We start from the raw sequence: 20,502 nt of genomic DNA on the forward strand, positions 1-20,502 counted from the left end.
TGTGCGCGCGCGCCATTGTAATGCAGGAACAGCCACATTAAGGCTGCCTTGTTCACATGGTAACGGCTGTGAATCGATGCCCATGTGATCTCGCCCCAGGGTGTGGATCCGGGCTCTTTCTCTCCATCTTGAGCAGGATCACAGGGGCCGATTCCTCCGGGACCCTTTCTGACCCATTAGCACAGCGGCTGGACATCTCCATCAGCGCCGCATGACTCTCCCAACGTTAAAATCATCTTCTTCTGTGTCTGTGAAGGTCAAACCACCCACATCTTCAAACACTCATCTTCTCTGAAACACACCTTTCCTTTCCCTCAGAAATTGCTAGTATCATCACACAAATAATTACAAATAATCTGTAGCACATTGAAACATGAATTTTTAAAAAGTTTTTCCTCTCATTTATCTCCACACTTATTATTTTTCCACTTTGAAAAAAATGGAATATTGCAGTGTTTGTTCTAAATGATTTATTCATGCACTCATTATTTTTTTCCTCATAATCTTGAATCAGAATCTTGAATCAGAATCTCTTCTCCGATGACGAGGGCGGGGCAACCTGTCACTCACATGAGATCCACCAATAGCAAACCACAACCATTCAATCAATTCCCCACAGACACAATCAAGCCCCGCCCTACATTTGTTCTTGTTTGCGAAGCGTTTCACTCTGATATACGAGGGGAAAAGACCAGTGCAACTTTCCTTTCATGAGGATTTAAACAGTATTATCTTGCCAAACGTACTCCAATAATCTTTGTTTTATTCACGACATTTATTTCTACAGCGCTTTATACAATACAGATTTTCAAAGCAGCTTCACTGTGATAAACACTTTCAATTAAAGATTTCTCCCTTCTATAATTGATGAGTTTTGCACTGTTATTTCCCTGTTTTAGAGAGAAATCAATCGCAGAAATCAATGGGGAACATTCACGTGGACAGTTAGATGCGGCTGATGTTGTCTGCGGAGCGACGTCTTTACCGTGACGTTTAACTGGAAAGCTTTTCTTTGCTGTAATTCTGCAGGGGGTTTCCATGTCTGAATCTAAAGAGCAGGATGTGTCCCTAAAACCAGAGGTCACAGGTCATCATCCTGAACTAAAGGTCATCTTGAGGACTGATTGTTCATGGCACAACACCACAGAAGATATTCTGAGAAATATCTACAAAAGTCAATGGGGTCCTTTTTTGTTATTGGTTCCCACAGTTCTTCAAAATATCTTCATTTGTGTTCAGCGGAAGAAAGAAAGTCATTAATGTTTGAAGGACATCAGTGAATGATGACAGACTGATCATGTTTGGGTGAATTATGACTGATCTCAACAATCTTCTGAAGTGCTACACAAATAACAATGTGTTAACCTGACAGACCAGAAATCAATTAAAGACAAGCCATAAAGTCAAGGTATCTACTTTATTAAGACATAATGCACATGAATATTATATTAAAGCAATAATAAATCCCTGCAGAAACCTGATGGATCAATCTGGAACAGACAGAACCTGCAGCATTCAAATGCAACGATGTGTTTCAGGTGTGTTTGTGCTACAGGTGTAACAGTGTTTCTGTGCAGCACTTTTTAGTGCATTTGCATTTTGCTGATTCGGATCTTGTGTGTGTGTGTGTGTGTGTGTGTGTGTGTGTGTGTGTGTGTGTGTGTGTGTGTGTGTGTGTGTGTGTGTGTGTGTGTGAGTGGATACCTTCAGTCTGCATCAGACACCCTAAAACGACTGCACCTCCACCCCTCGATCAGGCCGGCAACTGTTGCCACGGCAACCACACGGAAACGGCATCCTCTGACTCCAGCTGACGGTGAAACTCCATCCATCTCTCCCTCCTAATGTGTGTGTGTTCACAAGACCCCATGGACACTGCTGAATCCCCTGTATCTCCGCTGATGCGCCGTCTCCATGGCAACAGGCCAGAGCGACATCCAGAGCGGATGACTAACACACACACAAACACACACACACACACACACACATTCGTGCTGGATGCATTAGAGAGGTGCGACTCACACTAGGCTGTAAGATATCAGTCAAAGCATCAAAAAACCTCCTCAAAATGCTTTTACATCCACACATTCATATTGCGTGCTGATATTACTCAGAGAAATGGCTTGAGATTCATCATAACCAATAATGAACTGATTGCATTCAAAAAAAGAGATCTGCCAATGAAAATAAAACCATAAGCAGCATTCATTTGATCATTGTCATAAGTCATGTGAACAAAAGTTAATAAACAAGGAGAAATATACTACTAAAATAATGTAAGACTATAATGTCCATCTCAAGACAGATTCGAAACATCTCAACATTTGTTTTTCCCAAATAAAGATTTTGATGCCATTGAAGAACAATGTTTAGTTCCCTTTTAGTCAAATGTACCGCACACATCCTGAAAAGTGAAGCCAAAGCGCTTCAATCGCCCTCTGGTGGCTGTATTTTGTATAGGTCATAAACCCCGCCCTCTCCATGTAATCCAATGGGACAATCCCAAAAAAATCCCATTACACTTCAAATTGTTTTTTTCCAAAGATGGTTTCTGTCATTTTAGGTAGTTCCTATCAAGCAGACATATGTTCTAGTGTTCGTTTTTCCAATAAGTTTGGTTTTAGGGTACATTTACACGACAATGATGTACTAAAATCGGAGACACTTTTCCTTTGCGTTTTTCGCACACAGACGATAATGTTGTCAACACAATCCCTGTTCACACGGATCTGCGGAAATGACTAAAAAATGCTGTATTCTGCTTTCAGGCCAGTAGTTGGCGACGTTATGAAGAAACACTATGCGCCTATAGATTGAACATATAACACGCATATGAGCATAACATCACCGTTTTCACAAATTTGTGTTTTTGTAGTTTACACAAAGACAATAATGGTGTTGTTTCAAAAACTTAAACTTTAAAACCTGTTTTCCAAAGATTGCATTTTCATGCCCCGTAAATACTGTTGATGTGTAAATGACTGTCCAAAACACAAACTTTTGTTTTTTGTTAAACAGCCCCATAGTTATTTGATGCTATAAAAAGAGGGGTGTAATGTCATGATTGACAGCTGTGCTTGTGAATGAGTCAGTGGGAGTGGCAGCATGGGCGGGACCTGGAGGATCCCATGGCTCTACTGCACAGATTCAGATCTGAACAGTGTCATCAGCAACAACCTTCTTTTATCTAGAGTGGAAGGAAGGAGGTGGGGGGTGACTTGAGACATGAGAGATGAGTGTACACTGGCTTGGTGGTTGATATACTCTACTGTCGCAGGGCGAGAAGCACTACAAACAACTCTAGTCAGGTGATATGCCACTGCAGCCGAGGTCCCGTCCAGGAGCCAGAGGCTGCGTGCCCATTGCATACAGCACCCCGGCTTGTTCTGGAGGGATCTGTTGTGACAACAAAGTACCTGGACACTTGTTCTATGGGCACTCCGGCCTGTGGAATGGCAAGGTCTGACCAAGGGCTGAAAGATCGGTGACAGATCGGTGTGATGGTCATACAAAGTGTGCCGCAGCATCATGCCAGTTTCGAGACTCGGCTGTGAAGCCAGTGCTGTAGCACTCCATATCAGAGTGGTGATACCGCGGATGACATATGCCCCAGGAGCCTCTGAAAATATTTCAGGCTGAGGGGATACTGTTCCCAGCTCAGAACTACCCGTGTGCAGCTCTTTGAGAGCTTTTGCCTTATGGCAATGCAGGGTGGAGGCCGCTTGTCCAGCAGCCTCGTAAGCCTTAGCAGCCAGAGCTGTCGTTGTCTTACAAGCCTTGGACAGGAGGCATGGACGATTCTGTCAAGTGGCGGCATATTGCGGGCACAAGTGCACTGGAATTGCACGCTCCACCTGGGGAATGTCTGCGTAAACCTTGGTGACCCTACCATTGTGAAAGTGATGCATAGCCAAGTATGATTTGCCATACTTGTGTTCTGCATTTCACCCATCCAAGTGCACACACACAGCAGTGAGCACTGAACACAGACACACCCGGAGCTGTAGCGGCGCCCGTGGAGTGATTGGGGGTTAGTTGTGGGTAATAAGTGGAAGAGAGTGCTGTACATTTCCTGCCAGCACTGATACTTGCCCTGCCAAGTCCAACAAGTTACAAGTCCAACTCTCTAACCATTAGACCACAACTGCCCTAAAGTTGAGGATAGCAAAAGGTGCTTTCCACAACTTCTAAACCTCCTCATGAACTTCCAGGAAGAAAGGCACTGGGGTGGAACAAGCATGACCATCAACTTTGCATCTGACCTAGTATGAGTGACCACGCCCAAAGGGGGAAGCTTAGCATCATCTTCCTCTGCAGAGGACAAGAGCCCACTCTGTGATGCAGCTATCGCCATCTGATCTTCACCCAGAGCGCCGAATGACACGCTGGGTCGGTCCCCCATGAAAAGGACCTGCACCATCATCAGGCAGCTGGACGCCACACAACACTGCAGAGGAGTGGGAGGTCCGTGGGGACTGGCCCAGCAGAAGTGCTCCCACTTTAACCCTCAGGTCTCCCAGAATGTTAACCATGCCCGTGGCTCTGCATTCTAACAGCAGAGGACTCGTTCCTTCACAAGGAAGTTGAGTCCCGACAGCAGGGTCGACATGGTCATATTCTCACAATGAACCATCCATGAACGCTGTCTCAGCATGCTCTCGACAGTGATCGTGGCCATCAGATAAAGACAGGAAATGACTGCAACAAGAAACACATGAATGGAAAAGCCTCCAATTTGATGGCAAGCCACCACTTATATACCCGTATGTTAAGGGGAGTTGCTTAGCATGCAGATTCCACTCGCCAATTCCTTTGGCCGTTTTTCTAAAATTTAGAGGTGACCGGGGCTCCCAAGTGAGTCTCCATTCGTTGACATAAAGTAGTAGTGCCTGACAGATGAGGAACTGATTACTGAAAGGCTCTTTGGGGAACCGAACAGCTCCACGGTTCTGAAAACCCCTTTGAAACCTTTATTTTGAAGGGTGTATGAATAAAAGAATATATTTGGAGATTCAGGAAATCAGATTCAGATGCGTTTAATTTAAATGTCATTTATTTATATTTTGTATATATTTTTTAATGCTTTAATACACTTGACCTTAAGCTTCAGCAAATAGATTGAAAACAACTAAACCCTGTTTGGCGAGTTAACAACAGCATTCAGAAATATTATACAGTGAGATTCAACCTGCCATCTGATCAGCTAATGAAATCATGAAGATCATATTTCAGTATTAAAGCTGCAGTCCGTAACTTTTTTGGGGTAAAAATTATCCAAAATCAAGCAAGTACATAACCAGCCAGTGTTCAAAACTATCTCCTTACCTTAGCCCGATTCACAACGGTAAACTTGTAATAATGTTTTCTAGTTCGGGTGGTACTGGTGGGTTTCCGTGGGAAATTCGAGCATGCCGCTGTTTGTCTTTGCATCATTACAGCTTGTAGGCTAAATCATGTGAGGATGCTGCAGGCGGCGGATCATTTATAGCCTTCTCTCACAGCAGCTGGAATAATTAAACTTATCATTTTGATGGCAGATTGTAATCCAGAAAGGTCGAAATAACAATCATCAGTGACAACTGGAGATTCACCCGTAGTCAATCTACAGGTAATGCTAACACTCACTAAATACACAGTCATGCAATGCAGGTGTTGTTAACATTAACATTTGAGAACAAAGTATAACAATAATGATAATTTGCAGTTTGATGTGATATGAGCTAAGGGATCGGTAGATTTAATCACCATTGATTTATTGTAATGCTTTTTTTCCTCAGATGGTCAGAACAAAAGTGGCAGACATGTTATGTACTTGTTCAGATGACATTTTCTGGTGAAAACTCTTATTTTGGTCATATTTCCAAGACGTAGAATCTGTGATTCTGAAGTACAGTATCCACAGCGGTGAGTGACATTAGCAAACATCAGATTCGTAGATAGCTGAGGAGCCGTGCCGATGCCAACCCACATAAAGATGATTGCTCCACAAATAACTGCAAGTGCAGGATCAAACAGAGATGGAGACAAAGACCAAACTTATGGACTGCAGCTTTAACTGAAAGCTTTCTCTTTAATCAAACAGCTGAAACTGGCAGCGTCGCCGTCAGTAATAAAACCTCCAACAGGAATCAATCCAGACTTTTGGATGTTTGAATGCTAACATTGTTCTATGATGTGAATTATCAAAAATAGCTAGTTTATAAAAAAAGTTAATAATGTTAAAGTAATATTTCATATTTATCTAAACAAAATAGGATTTGTACAAAAAATCTTTATCAGGGTGAAGGCAAGCTGGATCTCAGGGAACAGAATCAGCCAATCAGATCACTCGAACCCCTCATGTGACCATCTAAGGCGAAGCTGAACGTAGATTCATTTTTGTCAAAATCAGCATGTCTTCTGCAAGCTTTTATAGTCATTTAATTCATAGATTACAGTAACAGTCGATCGCTTTCTGACATAAATAACCAAAATTACCCACTCAAACAGGAAGTCCCAGATTGACATCTGGGTTTATCAAACTTTATCCATGCAAGAACCACACACACACACACACACACACACACACACACACACACACACACACACACACACACACACACACACACACACACACACACACACACACACACACACTCTGAAGGACTTCTAACACTGTGACTCGGTGAAGGTGTGTTCATGTGGTTTCTCGTGCATGTAGTCGTCTTCATATTCAGAGCCCTGAAACAAACACCACCATCAGATTCATTCATACAGCGCTTTACACAATACAGACTGATTCAAAAACAGTACAAAAACATAATCAATGATGCAAACTTCATAAGATATGAGACAAATTCAGCTTAAAAAATGTATCCGCCTAAACATTCGCATAAAAATAGGTGGATGCAAACAAACCAATTCTATACAGGTACGAGTCAGAATAAAGTCTCCCAACAGACGGAGGTTTACCTTAAAGTAACAGCAGCACACCGAGTGTTTCTGCTCCGTCTGGCCGTAGAAATACTCCTCTCTGTCAGGAGACACACAATCATCACTCACAGTCCAGCGCTCCTCTGAACGCCCTGCTTCAGTGCGCTCGTTTCTTACCCGGCGAGCACCTCGATGGGCGAGTGTTGGGCCGCGGCGGGACTCTGAGCGTCGGAGCAGCACGGACACAGGATCCGTCCCAGCAGCAGCAGCATGATGAATCCTGACGGGGCCAGAACAAACACCAGCAGCACGCCCACATCGGTGAAGGCCAGCGACAGTCCTGACAGAAACACAGACGGACGCGCTCAACATCGACAGGTCGTGGGTTCGATTCCCAGAGAAAACAAGAATTGATAAAATGTAAACCTTGAATACAATGTGAGTCCCTCTGGATTCAATGTATTTAAATGTGTCATAAAACAGAAAATGTGTTTAATTCTCATGAAAGCAAAGTCTGAATGTGTGCTCTCACTCTGCGGTGTGACGGTGAGGACGGTCTGGGCCGGGCTTCCGTGGAAGTCGGGAGGGTTGCGGACGGCGCAGATGTACGTGCCGTTATCGGTGAGCGAGGCGTTCAGCAGCTGGATGGAAGCGTCGCCACGGGACGGGCTGCCCAGCCACTTCACACGGTCCTTAAAATAATCCTCCAGCGGCGGGTACGCTTGAGACGAGAAGTGGAAGAACTGGAGAGAAACAAAGAACGTGTTCAAAAGCGGTTTGACGACCCGAGTGACCTCTGACCCCTGGCTGCGCCATCAGTCCAATGATTCATGTTCACCACCACACCAACTGAACGGCTGATCACAAGACACGTGTAACTCACCATTTTGGCAGGACCGCCGGTCTCGGGCCTGAAGCTCCAGTCGACGGACATGGCGCTGGTCACCCGACTGGAGGAGGTGAAGGAGCAGGAGAGGGTGACGGCGGATCCTCGGACGGCGCTGATCTCTGCAGGAGCCGTCACTGAGATACAACACACACTCCTCAACAGCACTGACACACACACACACAGAGTGTTAAGGACCGTTCAGACCAAGAACGATAACTATATTATCATCCACACCAGCACATGATGTTGTTCTGCTTATTATAGTTTTGTCGTCTGTCGCTTTAAATGCTTGAGCTCTTTAAAGCAGGATTGATTCTGATTGGCTGTCAATATTGTCTAGTCTTTTCTTCTCTATAGTGTCGTATATCAGAGTGAAACTGCTTCTCAAACAAGAACAAATGTAGGGCGGGGCTTGATTGTGTCTGTGGGGAATTGATTGGATGGTTGTGGTTTGCTATTGGTGGATCTCATGTGAGTGACAGGTTGCCCCGTCCTCATCATCAGAGAATAAATTATATCTTTATGATTATCATATAGATATCGTATATAACTGGACTTTAGTGTGGATCAGAGCAGATCATGATCAGCAGACGTGTGTGACTGTAACGTCTGGGTTTTGTTGCATCACTCACTCTCAGTCTCGTTTATCAGTGTAGATTATTAGACTGTAAACGGTGCAGGACATGAATCAGATATCTGACATATCTGATGTTCAGTTCCTCAGAATAATAAAAATCATAAACTGCAAACTCGCCTCTGATATCACAGTTTATCTAAAGAGAAAACACTATAAACTAAAGACTCTCTAACTGACTAGACTCTGTTATGTAACCAGTTGCACAAACACAATCACTGTAAGTTTTATTATGTTAAGACTAAGAACTATCTGACCGACTAGCAGTAAGTGAGGGGATTCAAAGATTCAGGTGTTCAGATTCAAAGTAGGCCAATCTACCTTACTTATGACCATTCTTGAAGAAAAACAATGACTAACTTTTATGCAACCGGCACATTCTCAAACAGAGTCTGTCCAGAAACACTGCATGACTGAAGATCCAGTAAATGAAACCCATCAGATCATGTGATGATGTCACTTCTGAGACGAGCCTGTGATCTCACACCATGACATCATACTGAACTCGGTGTGGAGATTCGTTCAGTTCATATGAGCTTCAGCGCTTTAATTAAGAGCTCTCTGTTGATTAATCAGCCATTTACAGCAGCTGGATCATTCTGTGTCAAATCAACCAGACTGTCACATAAATAGTGATGAAAGCAAAGTATTAAACGTCACAGATGTAGATTTACTGAGTAATCACTGTTTTGTAGAGGAAGGTCAAAATGACCATTTTCACTTGAGATTTGGAGAAAATTAGAGGAGTGTAAAAATGACTTCATAAAGATATCAGCATCATTATTATTTCTACACAGAGATTGGTAGATCTATCAGTAAAATCTGTTGACTTTATCAATATTTGTTTCATTATATGCCAACAGAGACAGTTCAAACATGGCAAAAAGCTTCTTGTGTTTTTTTCCTTAAGTTTTCATGCCTGTAACTCAAGAAGTGTTAAAATATCTTCATATCCTTTCAGATACTTCTCAACAAATCCTTCGTTAGGTATTAATATTTTAAAGGCTCTATATAGTTCAATCCCATAGATATGGAGATCTCAAAGCAGATTCATGTTCAATTTGTTGAATTTTACCCATTTTCAAAGGTTGAAAACCAAATATGAGTCATTTTGCTTACAGTTAAACACTTATTGCATTTAATGTCTGAAGAATAAATAATGTTGAAACTAGAAATGTATCTTATCAAACTAATTGCATGAAACATAAGTCTCTGAGTGCCAAAAATCCACTGAAAATGGTCAAGCTGAGGCACATTAACTTGTTTATAAGAATCTATACCTGAATCAGTTTTAGGGATATTTGGACGATGGGATTTTGTTCATTTTAACAGCTTCTGAAGATACCAAGAGTTCAAATACACAGTATCGTAACTACACGTTACCGCATTGACATCCCTATATCCATGAGACTGAACCATATAGAGCCTTAAAATGAAGATTACTGAAGAATCTAAAATGACATTAAGATATCATCAACACTTCTTGAATTAAAGACATGTAAACTTCAGAAAAACACTTTTTTTCAGAGTGTGTTGTGTACAATTATTTTGATGGAGGGAAACAAAATATATTTCTAGTTTCAGTATTACTGATTCTTCAGACAGTCTTCTTTAAACAATAAGTATCAGCTGTATGAAAAGTGACTCATATTTGGCTTTCAATCACTGAAATTCAGCAATTTGATCATGGAGCTGCTTTGAGATCCCCATATCTATGGGACTGAACTATATAGGGCTTTGAAAATGAAGATTTCAAAAGGAAAGTTTATTAAGAATGAGAATCTAGAAGGATATTAAGATATCTTGAATACTTTTAGAGTTACAGGCATGACAACTTTGGAAAAGGAATAGTTATTCACTCCGTTTTATGCAATTGAGATGATAGAAAAACAAGATTCATTTTTAGTTTCAACATTATTTGTTCTTCAGATATTCCTCTTTAAAAGAAAGACATCAATATCATCACTATGCAAAGTGACCACTGAAAATGTGTCCAATTGACCAATTTACTCATGATCTCCATATCTATGGAAGCACAAAAAGTGCTTTTTGCCATGTTTGAACTGTCACTGTTGGCATATAATGAAACAATTATTGATAAAGTCAACAGATTTACTAATAGATCTATCAATCTCTGTGTGAAAATAAAATAATGATGCTGACATCTTTCTAAAGTCATTTTGACCGTCCTCTACAAAACAGTGGATTACTCAGTAAATATACATGTGTGATGTTTAATATTTTGGATTTCTTCTTCATTTATGTAAACACATGACAGATACAACAAGAGTGCCAACAATAAGGTTCATTATTTACATTAACATTTGTATGATATAACAATGACAAATACTTCTAAAGCATGTATTAATCTTAGTTCAACATTTACTAATACATTTCTAAAATCAAAAGTTGCATCGGTTAATATTATTTAAAGGACCTGAGAAAACATGAACAATGAACAGTTGTATTTTTATAAACTAAAGTTAACAAAATGTAGGCCTAAAACACTGTAACAAGTGTGCTTTTTATTGTCAGTTAGCTTTAGTTAATGCATTAGATCTTGTGTTAAAGTGTTATGGGTTAAAATAACTACATTATATTCAGTTAAGGCTGGAATTCAGCGAATATGTGTCGTAACATGTATATTTACACGCGGCAGATGATTGACAGGGTCTTTCTCGAGTGTCGTTTTCACCCAAACAGAAAGTAAAACAAACTCAACGGATCTCAAATGACACCAAGTTATAGATTTACAATCTCAGAAACAAAATCCACCTCAAATCCCTGAAAGCCTTTTATCAAAGTTGTTCAGTCTTAGAGTGAGCGGATAAAACAGCAGAACTCACCGAAACCGACGTAAATACACGATAAAACTCCTTTAAACGAGCTTCTGTTTACATCCATGATCATTAATAGCACATATATAATCCCATTCGAGTGCTTATGAGTGAATATGAGCAGATATTTGAGCTGATATTAGTCGCGTTTGTGTCGCTGCTTGTTTTTGTCCTCCATGTTTGAGAGGATTTGATACCTGCCGAACAGGTGAAACAGGAAGTCCAAATACAGACTCTGAAAACACGCCAAAATCACTATTAATGTCTCAAAACCTCTTATCAAACTCTCAAAACTCTATTAAAACAAGTGCAGAAATGAATACTGTGTGTGATATATTATTAATGTATCAATCATGATGTGCGTGTGATATACTCTCTCACTCTTTGTGGCCTAAAGGTTTTATATGAACTAATAATTAATTTTTCATTAAATAAATTTAATTAGAGCTATCTGAGGTAAGATGACTCAAATATTAGTGTCTTGTGAAGGCATCACGTGTTCTTTTAAATTAATCTTGTGATTTTGATTTGTGGTTTATTTTGAGATGAAGTTAATATTCTTTCCTAATAAATAGAAATGAGCTTTATGAAAAGGACTGCAATAAGATGAATATGAAACACAAATTGACACAAAAGAGGCGCTTCATTCAACTTTCAATGTGTTTTTTTGTGCTAATGGAGTACTTTTCAATCTACAAAGTATACTTATTTAAATATATAATAATTCCACGCATTGATTTCTAAAGTAAAACTACACATTCCACCTAATAATTTTTGTATTAAATAAACATATTTTTAAAATCCTATTGCAGTAATCACAAATGTGGACCATCATGAGCATGTGACCGATGACACGTGACAGAGGCGTCTCTGTGCTGTATCAGCAGCGTCGGAACAGTAGAGGGCGCTGAATAAACCATATAATACAACTTAATACATTTACTGTGTGTCTGTGTGGTATAAATGCTATTTGTTTAAAAAGGTGACCTCTACAAGTTATTATCATTAAAAACAATTCCTTAATTTTTATTTTTATGATAAAACTCAAGAACAAAAATGCAAATAACATGAAATTACACAATAAAACCTTGTGTGCTCTTTAATGTAGATTTAGTGTTGGAAAAGCATTGGTGTGTGTGTGCTGTCATGTTGAATTTCATCTTCCTGTACAGAACAGTGATATTCTGTGTGTTCAGGGTGCAGTGCTCAGATTGACACACAGGGGCGACAGACAGCAGTTCCTGCAGTGATTCATTCAGTCAGTGTGGATGTGTCTCTTCCTCCTCATCATCATCATCATGCAGTGTGTGTGCAATAGCAATGCAAACCTCTGTGAGGTGAAGAGAGTTAACCATAGCAACCAAGGTCTGCCTGTTACCAGAGAAATACAAACCTGTCCCTTCATTACACAAAAGAGCAAGATCCGTACAAATTCTGAAGAAAACGTGTTGATTCCTGAGCAGAAGCCGTGTCACTTCTGAACACATGTGATCTGTAAGATGAATATAAGTTATAGTGACGCTTGCTGACTAATGAGTTACAGATGAAGGCACATCACCCAACTCCAGAAAACTCCTGACAATCAGTGAGATATCGAGGGAAACCACGTGTGTGTGAGTTTGTGATGTGAAATGATTTCAGAAGCAAAGCTCATCCGATCTCTCCGAGCGAAGGCCTCACCAGCCCGTCAGGACCTTCTGCTCTTGTCGCAGGATCATGTGGTTTTGTTCCGGATTATTCCTCTGTCTGTGACTGCGACGCACGAACACGCCCATCATCACCACCAGAAGAATCAACAGAATGGCGCCTCCAATGGCCACACAGAGAATCACAATCTCAGAGAGCGAGGCTGAAACGACACGGAGATCATGTGAACGACTCGCACCTGCAGACACAAACTCTCAGGCATTAGAAAACAAACCTTTTTCTCTATGATTTGTCCTTCCTTCACACTGAGGTGTGGTTTTACATACGACATATGCTCTCAATGACAAATGCGGAACAGTTGGTTCATGCATTCATGACCTCAAGACTAGATTATTGTAACGCTCTACTGGGTGGTTGTTCTGCTCGGCTTTTAAACAAACTACAGTTGGTCCAAAATGCGGCAGCTAGAGTTCTTACTAGAACCAGAAAGTATGACCATATTAGCCCAGTTCGGTCAACATTACATTGGCTCCCTATTAAACATCGTATAGATTTTAAAATCTTGCTACTTACTTATAAAGCTCTAAATGGTTTAGCTCCCCAGTACCTAAGTGAGCTCTTAATGCATTATAGTCCTTCACGTTTATTGCGATCTCAGAATTTAGGCCAGTTGATAATACCCAGAATATCAAAATCAACTGAAGGCGGCAGATCCTTTTCCTATTTAGCACCTAAACTCTGGAACAATCTTCCTAGCATTGTTCGGGAAGCAGACACACTCTGTCAGTTTAAATCTAGACTAAAAACACATCTCTTTGCTCTTGCATACACATAACACATTATCAATACATTAACATTTTTCAAATCCGTTAAAGGATTGTTACGCTGCAATAATTAGGTCGGCCGGAACCGAGAACATTTCCTATAACACTAGATATACCTGTACATCAGAATAAGAATGGCATCTGCGCTAATATCTGTCTCTCTGCTTATCCTGAGGTTTGCCGGGTGCTGGATCCAGGCCGTATCCAGATCAGATGGAGAACCTGCGTCTGGACCTGACTACAACGTAGCCCAGGAGACAATGGGCCTAAAGATCCAATTCTGGCTGCATCTATAATTCAGATTTTTAATCCCCGTATCCGCTTACATATATTTATATATAATCGATTTTTAATCTCTATAATAAAAATGTATAATTCAGATTTTGATCTCCATATCCATTTACATATATTATATATATCTTCCAAGGGTTTTTTTCCCTCCTAGGACTTTTTTCCCAGTGCTAGCACGCTGGGTTTTTCTCCTAGGGGTTTTTTCCCCCCCTGGGAGTCAGCCGACATTGGCTTAATGTAGCACCATCTTGTATATGTTATATATTACCACGCTTGTTTGTACAGTTTTAACCACTTCCCTTTTTTTCTGTGCTTCTAATATGTAAAGCTGCTTTGAAACAATTACCAATTGTAAAAGCGCTATATAAATAAATTTGACTTGACTTTGACTTGACTTGGTTTTGTACTGCGAAAACTGTAACACTCTGCTAAGTGGGTAGATCTGAAAATGTTTTTTTTTTGCATTGACCGAGGTATTCAAAAATGATGTTTAGTCATATTGAACTTTTATTTATCAGTGGTTATACTGGCATTGTTGTGCCTGCTATTAATTTTTTTATAGTGTTGTTAAAAATAAATGTTACTTTAATCTTTATATTACAAAAAAATTGCTGGTGCAAAACATCATGCATTTTAGATCACAGAATAGAAATTGAGCAATTTGAGCAATTTATGTTTTTACCTGAAACGTTTGAGGATGTTCAGAGTCAGAGAACATTCTAAAGTAACGTTCCCATAATGTTTGCAGAATGATAAAATAAAATTTTCCCTAAATGTTTGCTTAACTAAAAAAGGTTTTTAAAACAGAGACATTTTTAACAGTCAGAGAACATTCAGAAATAATGTTTTCACAACCTAATTGGAATGTTAGCCAAACATTTTTAGAACATATTTTTGTTAGCTAGGGAGTGTAGATAGAGAGTGTGAGTGGTGCTCACTGCAGAGCCAAATGACGTCCAGCACCCTCTCTCTGGACGTAATGAGTGAAGCTTGATCTACTTAGGGTTAGGGACAGAGTTATGCCCATGGGTGAAGTATGAGGTCCAACCCTCTCTGAATGCCCAGCTCCTCTCAGGACGCCCAGCTCCCCCTCTCTGGACGCCCAGCTCCCCTCTCAGGACGCCCAGCTCCCCTCTCAGGACGCCCAGCTCCTCTCAGGACGCCCAGCTCCCCTCTCAGGACGCCCAGCTCCTCTCAGGACGCCCAGCTCCCCCTCTCAGGACGCCCAGCTCCCCTCTCAGGACGCCCAGCTCCCCCTCTCAGGACGCCCAGCTCCCCTCTCAGGACGCCCAGCTCCCCCTCTCTGGACGCCCAGCTCCCCTCTCAGGATGCCCAGCTCCTCTCAGGACGCCCAGCTCCCCTCTCTGGACGCCCAGCTCCCCTCTCAGGACGCCCAGCTCCCCCTCTCAGGACGCCCAGCTCCCCTCTCAGGACGCCCAGCTCCCCCTCTCTGGACGCCCAGCTCCTCTCAGGACGCCCAGCTCCCCCTCTCTGGACGCCCAGCTCCCCTTCTCTGGACGCCCAGCTCCTCTCAGGACGCCCAGCTCCCCCTCTCAACACGCCCAGCTCTTCTCTGGACGCCCAGCTCCTCACTGGACGCCCAGCTCCTCCTCTCAGGACGCCCAGCTCCCCCTCTCAGGACGCCCAGCTCCCCCTCTCAGGACGCCCAGCTCCCCCTCTCCGGACGACCAGCTCCCCCACTCAGGACGCCCAGCTCCCCCTCTCAGGACGCCCAGCTCCCCTTCTCTGGACGCCCAGCTCCTCTCAGGACACCCAGCTCCCCCTTTCAGGACGCCCAGCTCCCCCTCTCAGGACGCCCAGCTCCCCTTCTCTGGAAGCCCAGCTCCTCTCCCGACGCCCAGCTCCCCCTTTCAGGACGCCCAGCTCCCCCTCTCAGGACGCCCAGCTCCCCCTCTCTGGACACCCAGCTCCCCCTCTCTGGACGCCCAGCTCCCCCTCTCAGGACGCCCAGCTCCCCCTCTCGGGACACCCAGCTCCCCCTCTCTGGGCGCTGAGGGGGAGCTGGGCGTCCTGAGAGGGGGAGCTGAGAGGGGGCGTCTCAGCTCCACCTCAGCTCCTCTCAGGACGCCCAGCTCCCCCTCTCAGGACGCCCAGCTCCCCCTCTCTGGAAGCCCAGCTCCTCTCAGGACGCCCAGCTCCTCCTCTCAGGACGCCCAGCTCCCCCTCTCTGGACGCCCAGCTCCCCCTCTCAGGACGCCCAGCTCCGCTCCTCTCAGGACGCCCAGCTACCCCTCTCTGGACGCCCAGCTCCCCCTCTCAGGACGCCCAGCTCCTCCTCTCAGGACGCCCAGCTCCCCCTCTCAGGACGCCCCCTTCCCCCAGTCAGGACGCCCAGCTCCCCCTCTCTGGACACCCAGCTCCTCTCAGGAAGCCCAGCTCCCACTCTCTGGACGCCCAGCTCCCCCTCTCAGGACGCCCCCTTCCCCCTTTTAGGACGCCCAGCTCCCCCTCTCTGGACGCCCAGCTCCTCTCAGGACGCCCATCTCCCCCTCTCAGGACGCCCAGCTCCCCCTCTCAGGACGCCCCCTTCCCCCTTTTAGGACGCCCAGCTCCCCCTCTCTGGACGCCCAGCTCCCACTCTCTGGACGCCCAGCTCCCCCTCTCAGGACGCCCACGTCCCCCTTTTAGGACGCCCAGCTCCCCCTCTCTGGACGCCCAGCTCCTCTCAGGACGCCCAGCTCCCCCTCTCTGCCTGCCCAGCTCCCCCTCTCTGGACGCCCAGCTCCTCTCAGGACGCCCAGCTCCCCCTCTCAGGGCGCCCAGCTCCCCCTCTCAGACGCCCAGCTCCTCTCTGGACGCCCAGCTCCCCCTCTCAGGATGCCCAGCTCCCCTTCTCTGGACGCCCAGCTCCTCTCAGGACGCCCAGCTCCCCCTCTCAGGACGCCCAGCTCCCCTTCTCTGGACGCCCAGCTCCTCTCAGGACGCCCAGCTCCCCTTCTCAGGACGCCCAGCTCCCCCTCTCAGGACGCCCAGCTCCTCTCAGGACGCCCAGCTCCCCCTCTCAGGACGCCCAGCTCCTCTCAGGACGCCCAGCTCCCCCTCTCTGGACGCCCAGCTCCCCCTCTCAGGACGCCCAGCTCCCCCTCTCTGGACGCCCAGCTCTCCCTCTCTGGACGCCCAGCTCACCCTCTCAGGACGCCCAGCTCCTCTCAGGACGTCCAGCTCCTCTCAGGATGCCCAGCTCCTCTCTGGACGCCCAGCTCACCTTCTCTTGGAAGCCCAGCTCCTCTCAGGACGCCCAGCTCCCCCTCTCAGGACGCCCAGCTCCCCCTCTCTGGACGCCCAGCACCCCCTCTCAGGACGCCCAGCTCCCCCTCTCAGGACGCCCAGCTCCCCCTCTCAGGACGCCCAGCTCCCCCTCTCAGGACGCCCAGCTCCCCCTCTCTGGACGCCCAGCTCCCCCACTCTGGACGCCCAGCTCCTCTCAGGACGCCCAGCTCCCCCTCTCAGGACGCCCAGCTCCCCCTCTCTGGACGCCCAGCTCCCCCTCTCTGGACGCCCAGCTCCCCCTCTCAGGACGCCCAGCTCCCCCTCTCTGGACGCCCAGCTCCCCCTCTCTGGACGCCCAGCTCCCCCTCTCTGGACGCCCAGCTCCCCCTCTCTGGACGCCCAGCTCCCCCTCTCAGGACGCCCAGCTCCCCCTCTCAGGACGCCCAGCTCCCCCTCTCAGGACGCCCAGCTCCCCCTCTCAGGACGCCCAGCTCCCCCTCTCTGGACGCCCAGCTCCCCCTCTCTGGACGCCCAGCTCCCCCTCTCTGGACGCCCAGCTCCCCCTCTCAGGACGCCCAGCTCTCCCTCTCAGGACGCCCAGCTCCCCCTCTCTGGACGCCCAGCTCCCCCTCTCTGGACGCCCAGCTCCCCCTCTCTGGATGTAATTTGGGTGTAATGGGTGGAGCTAGAAGGTCCAACCACACCCTAGCCATCCATTAGATCCACAGAGGTGGAGCTGATCTAGGTCAAGCTCAACCCATGACGTCCAGAGAGGTGGAGGTGGATGTCATTAGGCTCTGCAGCGAGCACCACTTGAGTGTAGATATAGCCACAGACAGAACGAAAGCTGACACTCACCTGTAGTGACGACTCGTAGACGCACCTCACCGACGTTACCGTGCACATCTGGCGTGTTTTTCACCTGACAGCTGAACGTCCCGTTGAAACTAAACGGCACTTTCCGCAGCACTATGGACGCATCCCGGCCACTGACGTCTCCTGCCCAATCCACTTTCTTCCGGAAGCGGCCCTCATTAGGAGGATAGGGCTTCTCGTGATAATAAAACACCTGATCGGCGAGAGACAGTCAGAATGAAGTGCAGAAGGAAACAGAAAACACTCGTGTGTGGTCCAGCGCATCTCACCGTCTCCTCTTGTCCGGGTCCGAGTGGCCTGAAGCTCCAGGACACCGTGACACTCGCCGCTCGGATCGCAGAGGAAGTCTGGAAGGTGCATTTGAGACGCACGTCTGTCCCGTTAACAGCCTTCACTTCACCGGCCGTGAACACTCGGATACCAGCGACACACCAGCCTGGAGACACAGATTATTATCATCGAAGACATGCACTATCATTATAGTGGAGTTAGGCTCTCAAGGAAAAAGTTTTATTTTATAAAAAATATATATTTTACAAAATAAACTGGACTCCAAAATTAATAAAATCAATATAAAATCAAAGCCGTATGTTAAACCAAGTTGTGTTCCAGATTTAAATTTGATATCACAAAAACCCATTTCCAGTGTACTGCAATGTACAATTCCAACAGTTTCCACAGGATGAATTCTGAGTGTTTAAGCTTTACAATAATACCTTCAGTCCAAACAGAGCATTTATCAATTAAATAACTGCAGATAGTAAAACTGACTGTATGTATTATTCCTGAAGACAAACAGAGGATGTTAATATGAGTCTGAAGAATCACACGGCAGACGCAGGTGGAGTTTGTTCTGTTCACACGAACTTCCTGAAAGAGTGGAACGACTGGAGAAAACAATGGAGTAGATCTAATCACTCACACACACACACACTCACACACACACACACACACACACTCACACACACACACACACACACACACACACACACACTCACACACACACTCACACACACACACACACACACACTCACACTCACACTCACACTCACACACACACACACACACACACACACACACACACTCACACTCACACTCACACTCACACACACACACACACACACACACACACACACACTCACACACACACACACACACACACACACACTCACACACACACTCACACACACACACACACACACACTCACACTCACACTCACACTCACACACACACACACACACAGTCTTAAATGTCTCTGTTTACTCTGTTTAGACGCTTATATTCAAGTCAAATCATCAGTAAAGCTCGTAAAAAGTTGTTCTGATTCTGATATTGGAAATGTTCATTGTTTATGCAGTGGAATCTGTGAATGAAGGGATGGCAGCGCGCGTGCACAGGTAACCCGATTATGGAGCGCGTGATGATTGACAGGTGTCACTCACAGCAGCGCAGCGTGAGAATCGGATTATAACAGGATCTGCAGCGATCATTAATTCACCTCAAGAACACAGGAAACAGAATTCACCCATACATCAAAAACAGGAAACATGCCATGAAACAGTCATCCAGTCGCGAGACAATAGATGACAAACATTAAGTGCAGTGGAAAAGAGTTTAACATCGCTTCACTCTGCTGTACTGAATCAATGAAATCTATAGAAGTTCTGATTCTGAATGTGTGTACATTTGCTCAGAATGATGAAGAAGAACACACTGACCTGAGGCGGCGACCATCATCATCATCATCATCATCATCCTCCGCATATGAGCCCGTCGAACACGCACGAGTCCGATCACACACACACTCAATCAAAGTCTGAGCCTCCGACACATGGACGCGCCGCGCGCTCCCGCCCCTCAGGAAACAGACCAGCAACAGTATTTTACTTACATGTGTGACTGTCATTAATATTAGATGATGAAATATCAATTAAAGGCTGGAGGTTTTTTTTTTAAAGGCAATCATACTGCTCAATCATTTCAAATCGTACAAAACTTTTGTCAAAAGTGTGTTTTTTAACAATATTTGTCACTTGCTTCGTTGCTTTCTGGTTAAACTCGTTCTGCTGTGTTTGAGTTGGGTTGGTGATTAAATGCAGCAGATCACAAAAGCTGTGATTAATGTGTTCATGCCATGAGTTGTTTTATGAAGCAAACAAAAATATGTTCTAAAAACATTTTGGTACAATCTAAAACAATGCTGGGTTAAAAACAACCCAAGTTGGGTTAAGAACCCAGCGGTTGGGTTAAATGTTTGCCAAACCGGCTGGGTAGTTTAACTTTTATTAACTCAACTATTGATAAAAAAATTACAATATGGCTGGCTTAAAACGAACCCAAAATATGTTGGAAATGAACAT

General features: G+C 44.9%; 1 protein-coding gene across 4 annotated transcripts in view; it reads right to left on the reverse strand.

Moving 5' to 3' along the window:
- Nucleotides 1-5,015: 5,015 nt before the first annotated feature.
- The window catches only part of mpzl3 (myelin protein zero-like 3), a 16,985-nt gene continuing 1,498 nt past the window's right edge, over nucleotides 5,016-20,502 (reverse strand). The window contains exons 1-7 of one of the 4 annotated variants that reach the window (XM_067365770.1): nucleotides 11,282-12,945; nucleotides 7,796-7,965; nucleotides 7,445-7,655; nucleotides 7,090-7,252; nucleotides 6,952-7,012; nucleotides 6,610-6,720; nucleotides 5,016-6,539 (exon numbers count right to left, since the gene is read on the reverse strand). In XM_067365770.1, the coding sequence (XP_067221871.1) occupies nucleotides 6,649-6,720; nucleotides 6,952-7,012; nucleotides 7,090-7,252; nucleotides 7,445-7,655; nucleotides 7,796-7,965; nucleotides 11,282-11,345 (741 nt within the window). In that variant the 5' untranslated portion in view covers nucleotides 11,346-12,945 and the 3' untranslated portion in view covers nucleotides 5,016-6,539; nucleotides 6,610-6,648. Of the gene's footprint in view, nucleotides 6,721-6,951; nucleotides 7,013-7,089; nucleotides 7,253-7,444; nucleotides 7,656-7,795; nucleotides 7,966-11,281; nucleotides 13,158-18,123; nucleotides 18,335-18,410; nucleotides 18,578-19,860; nucleotides 19,999-20,502 lie in introns of those variants that run through there. The other 3 variants (XM_067365769.1, XR_010892200.1, XR_010892201.1) reach the window with 3 other exon arrangements.

The sequence above is a fragment of the Chanodichthys erythropterus genome, chromosome 17 (genome assembly GCF_024489055.1).
Source record: "Chanodichthys erythropterus isolate Z2021 chromosome 17, ASM2448905v1, whole genome shotgun sequence".
Lineage (NCBI taxonomy): Eukaryota > Metazoa > Chordata > Actinopteri > Cypriniformes > Xenocyprididae > Chanodichthys > Chanodichthys erythropterus.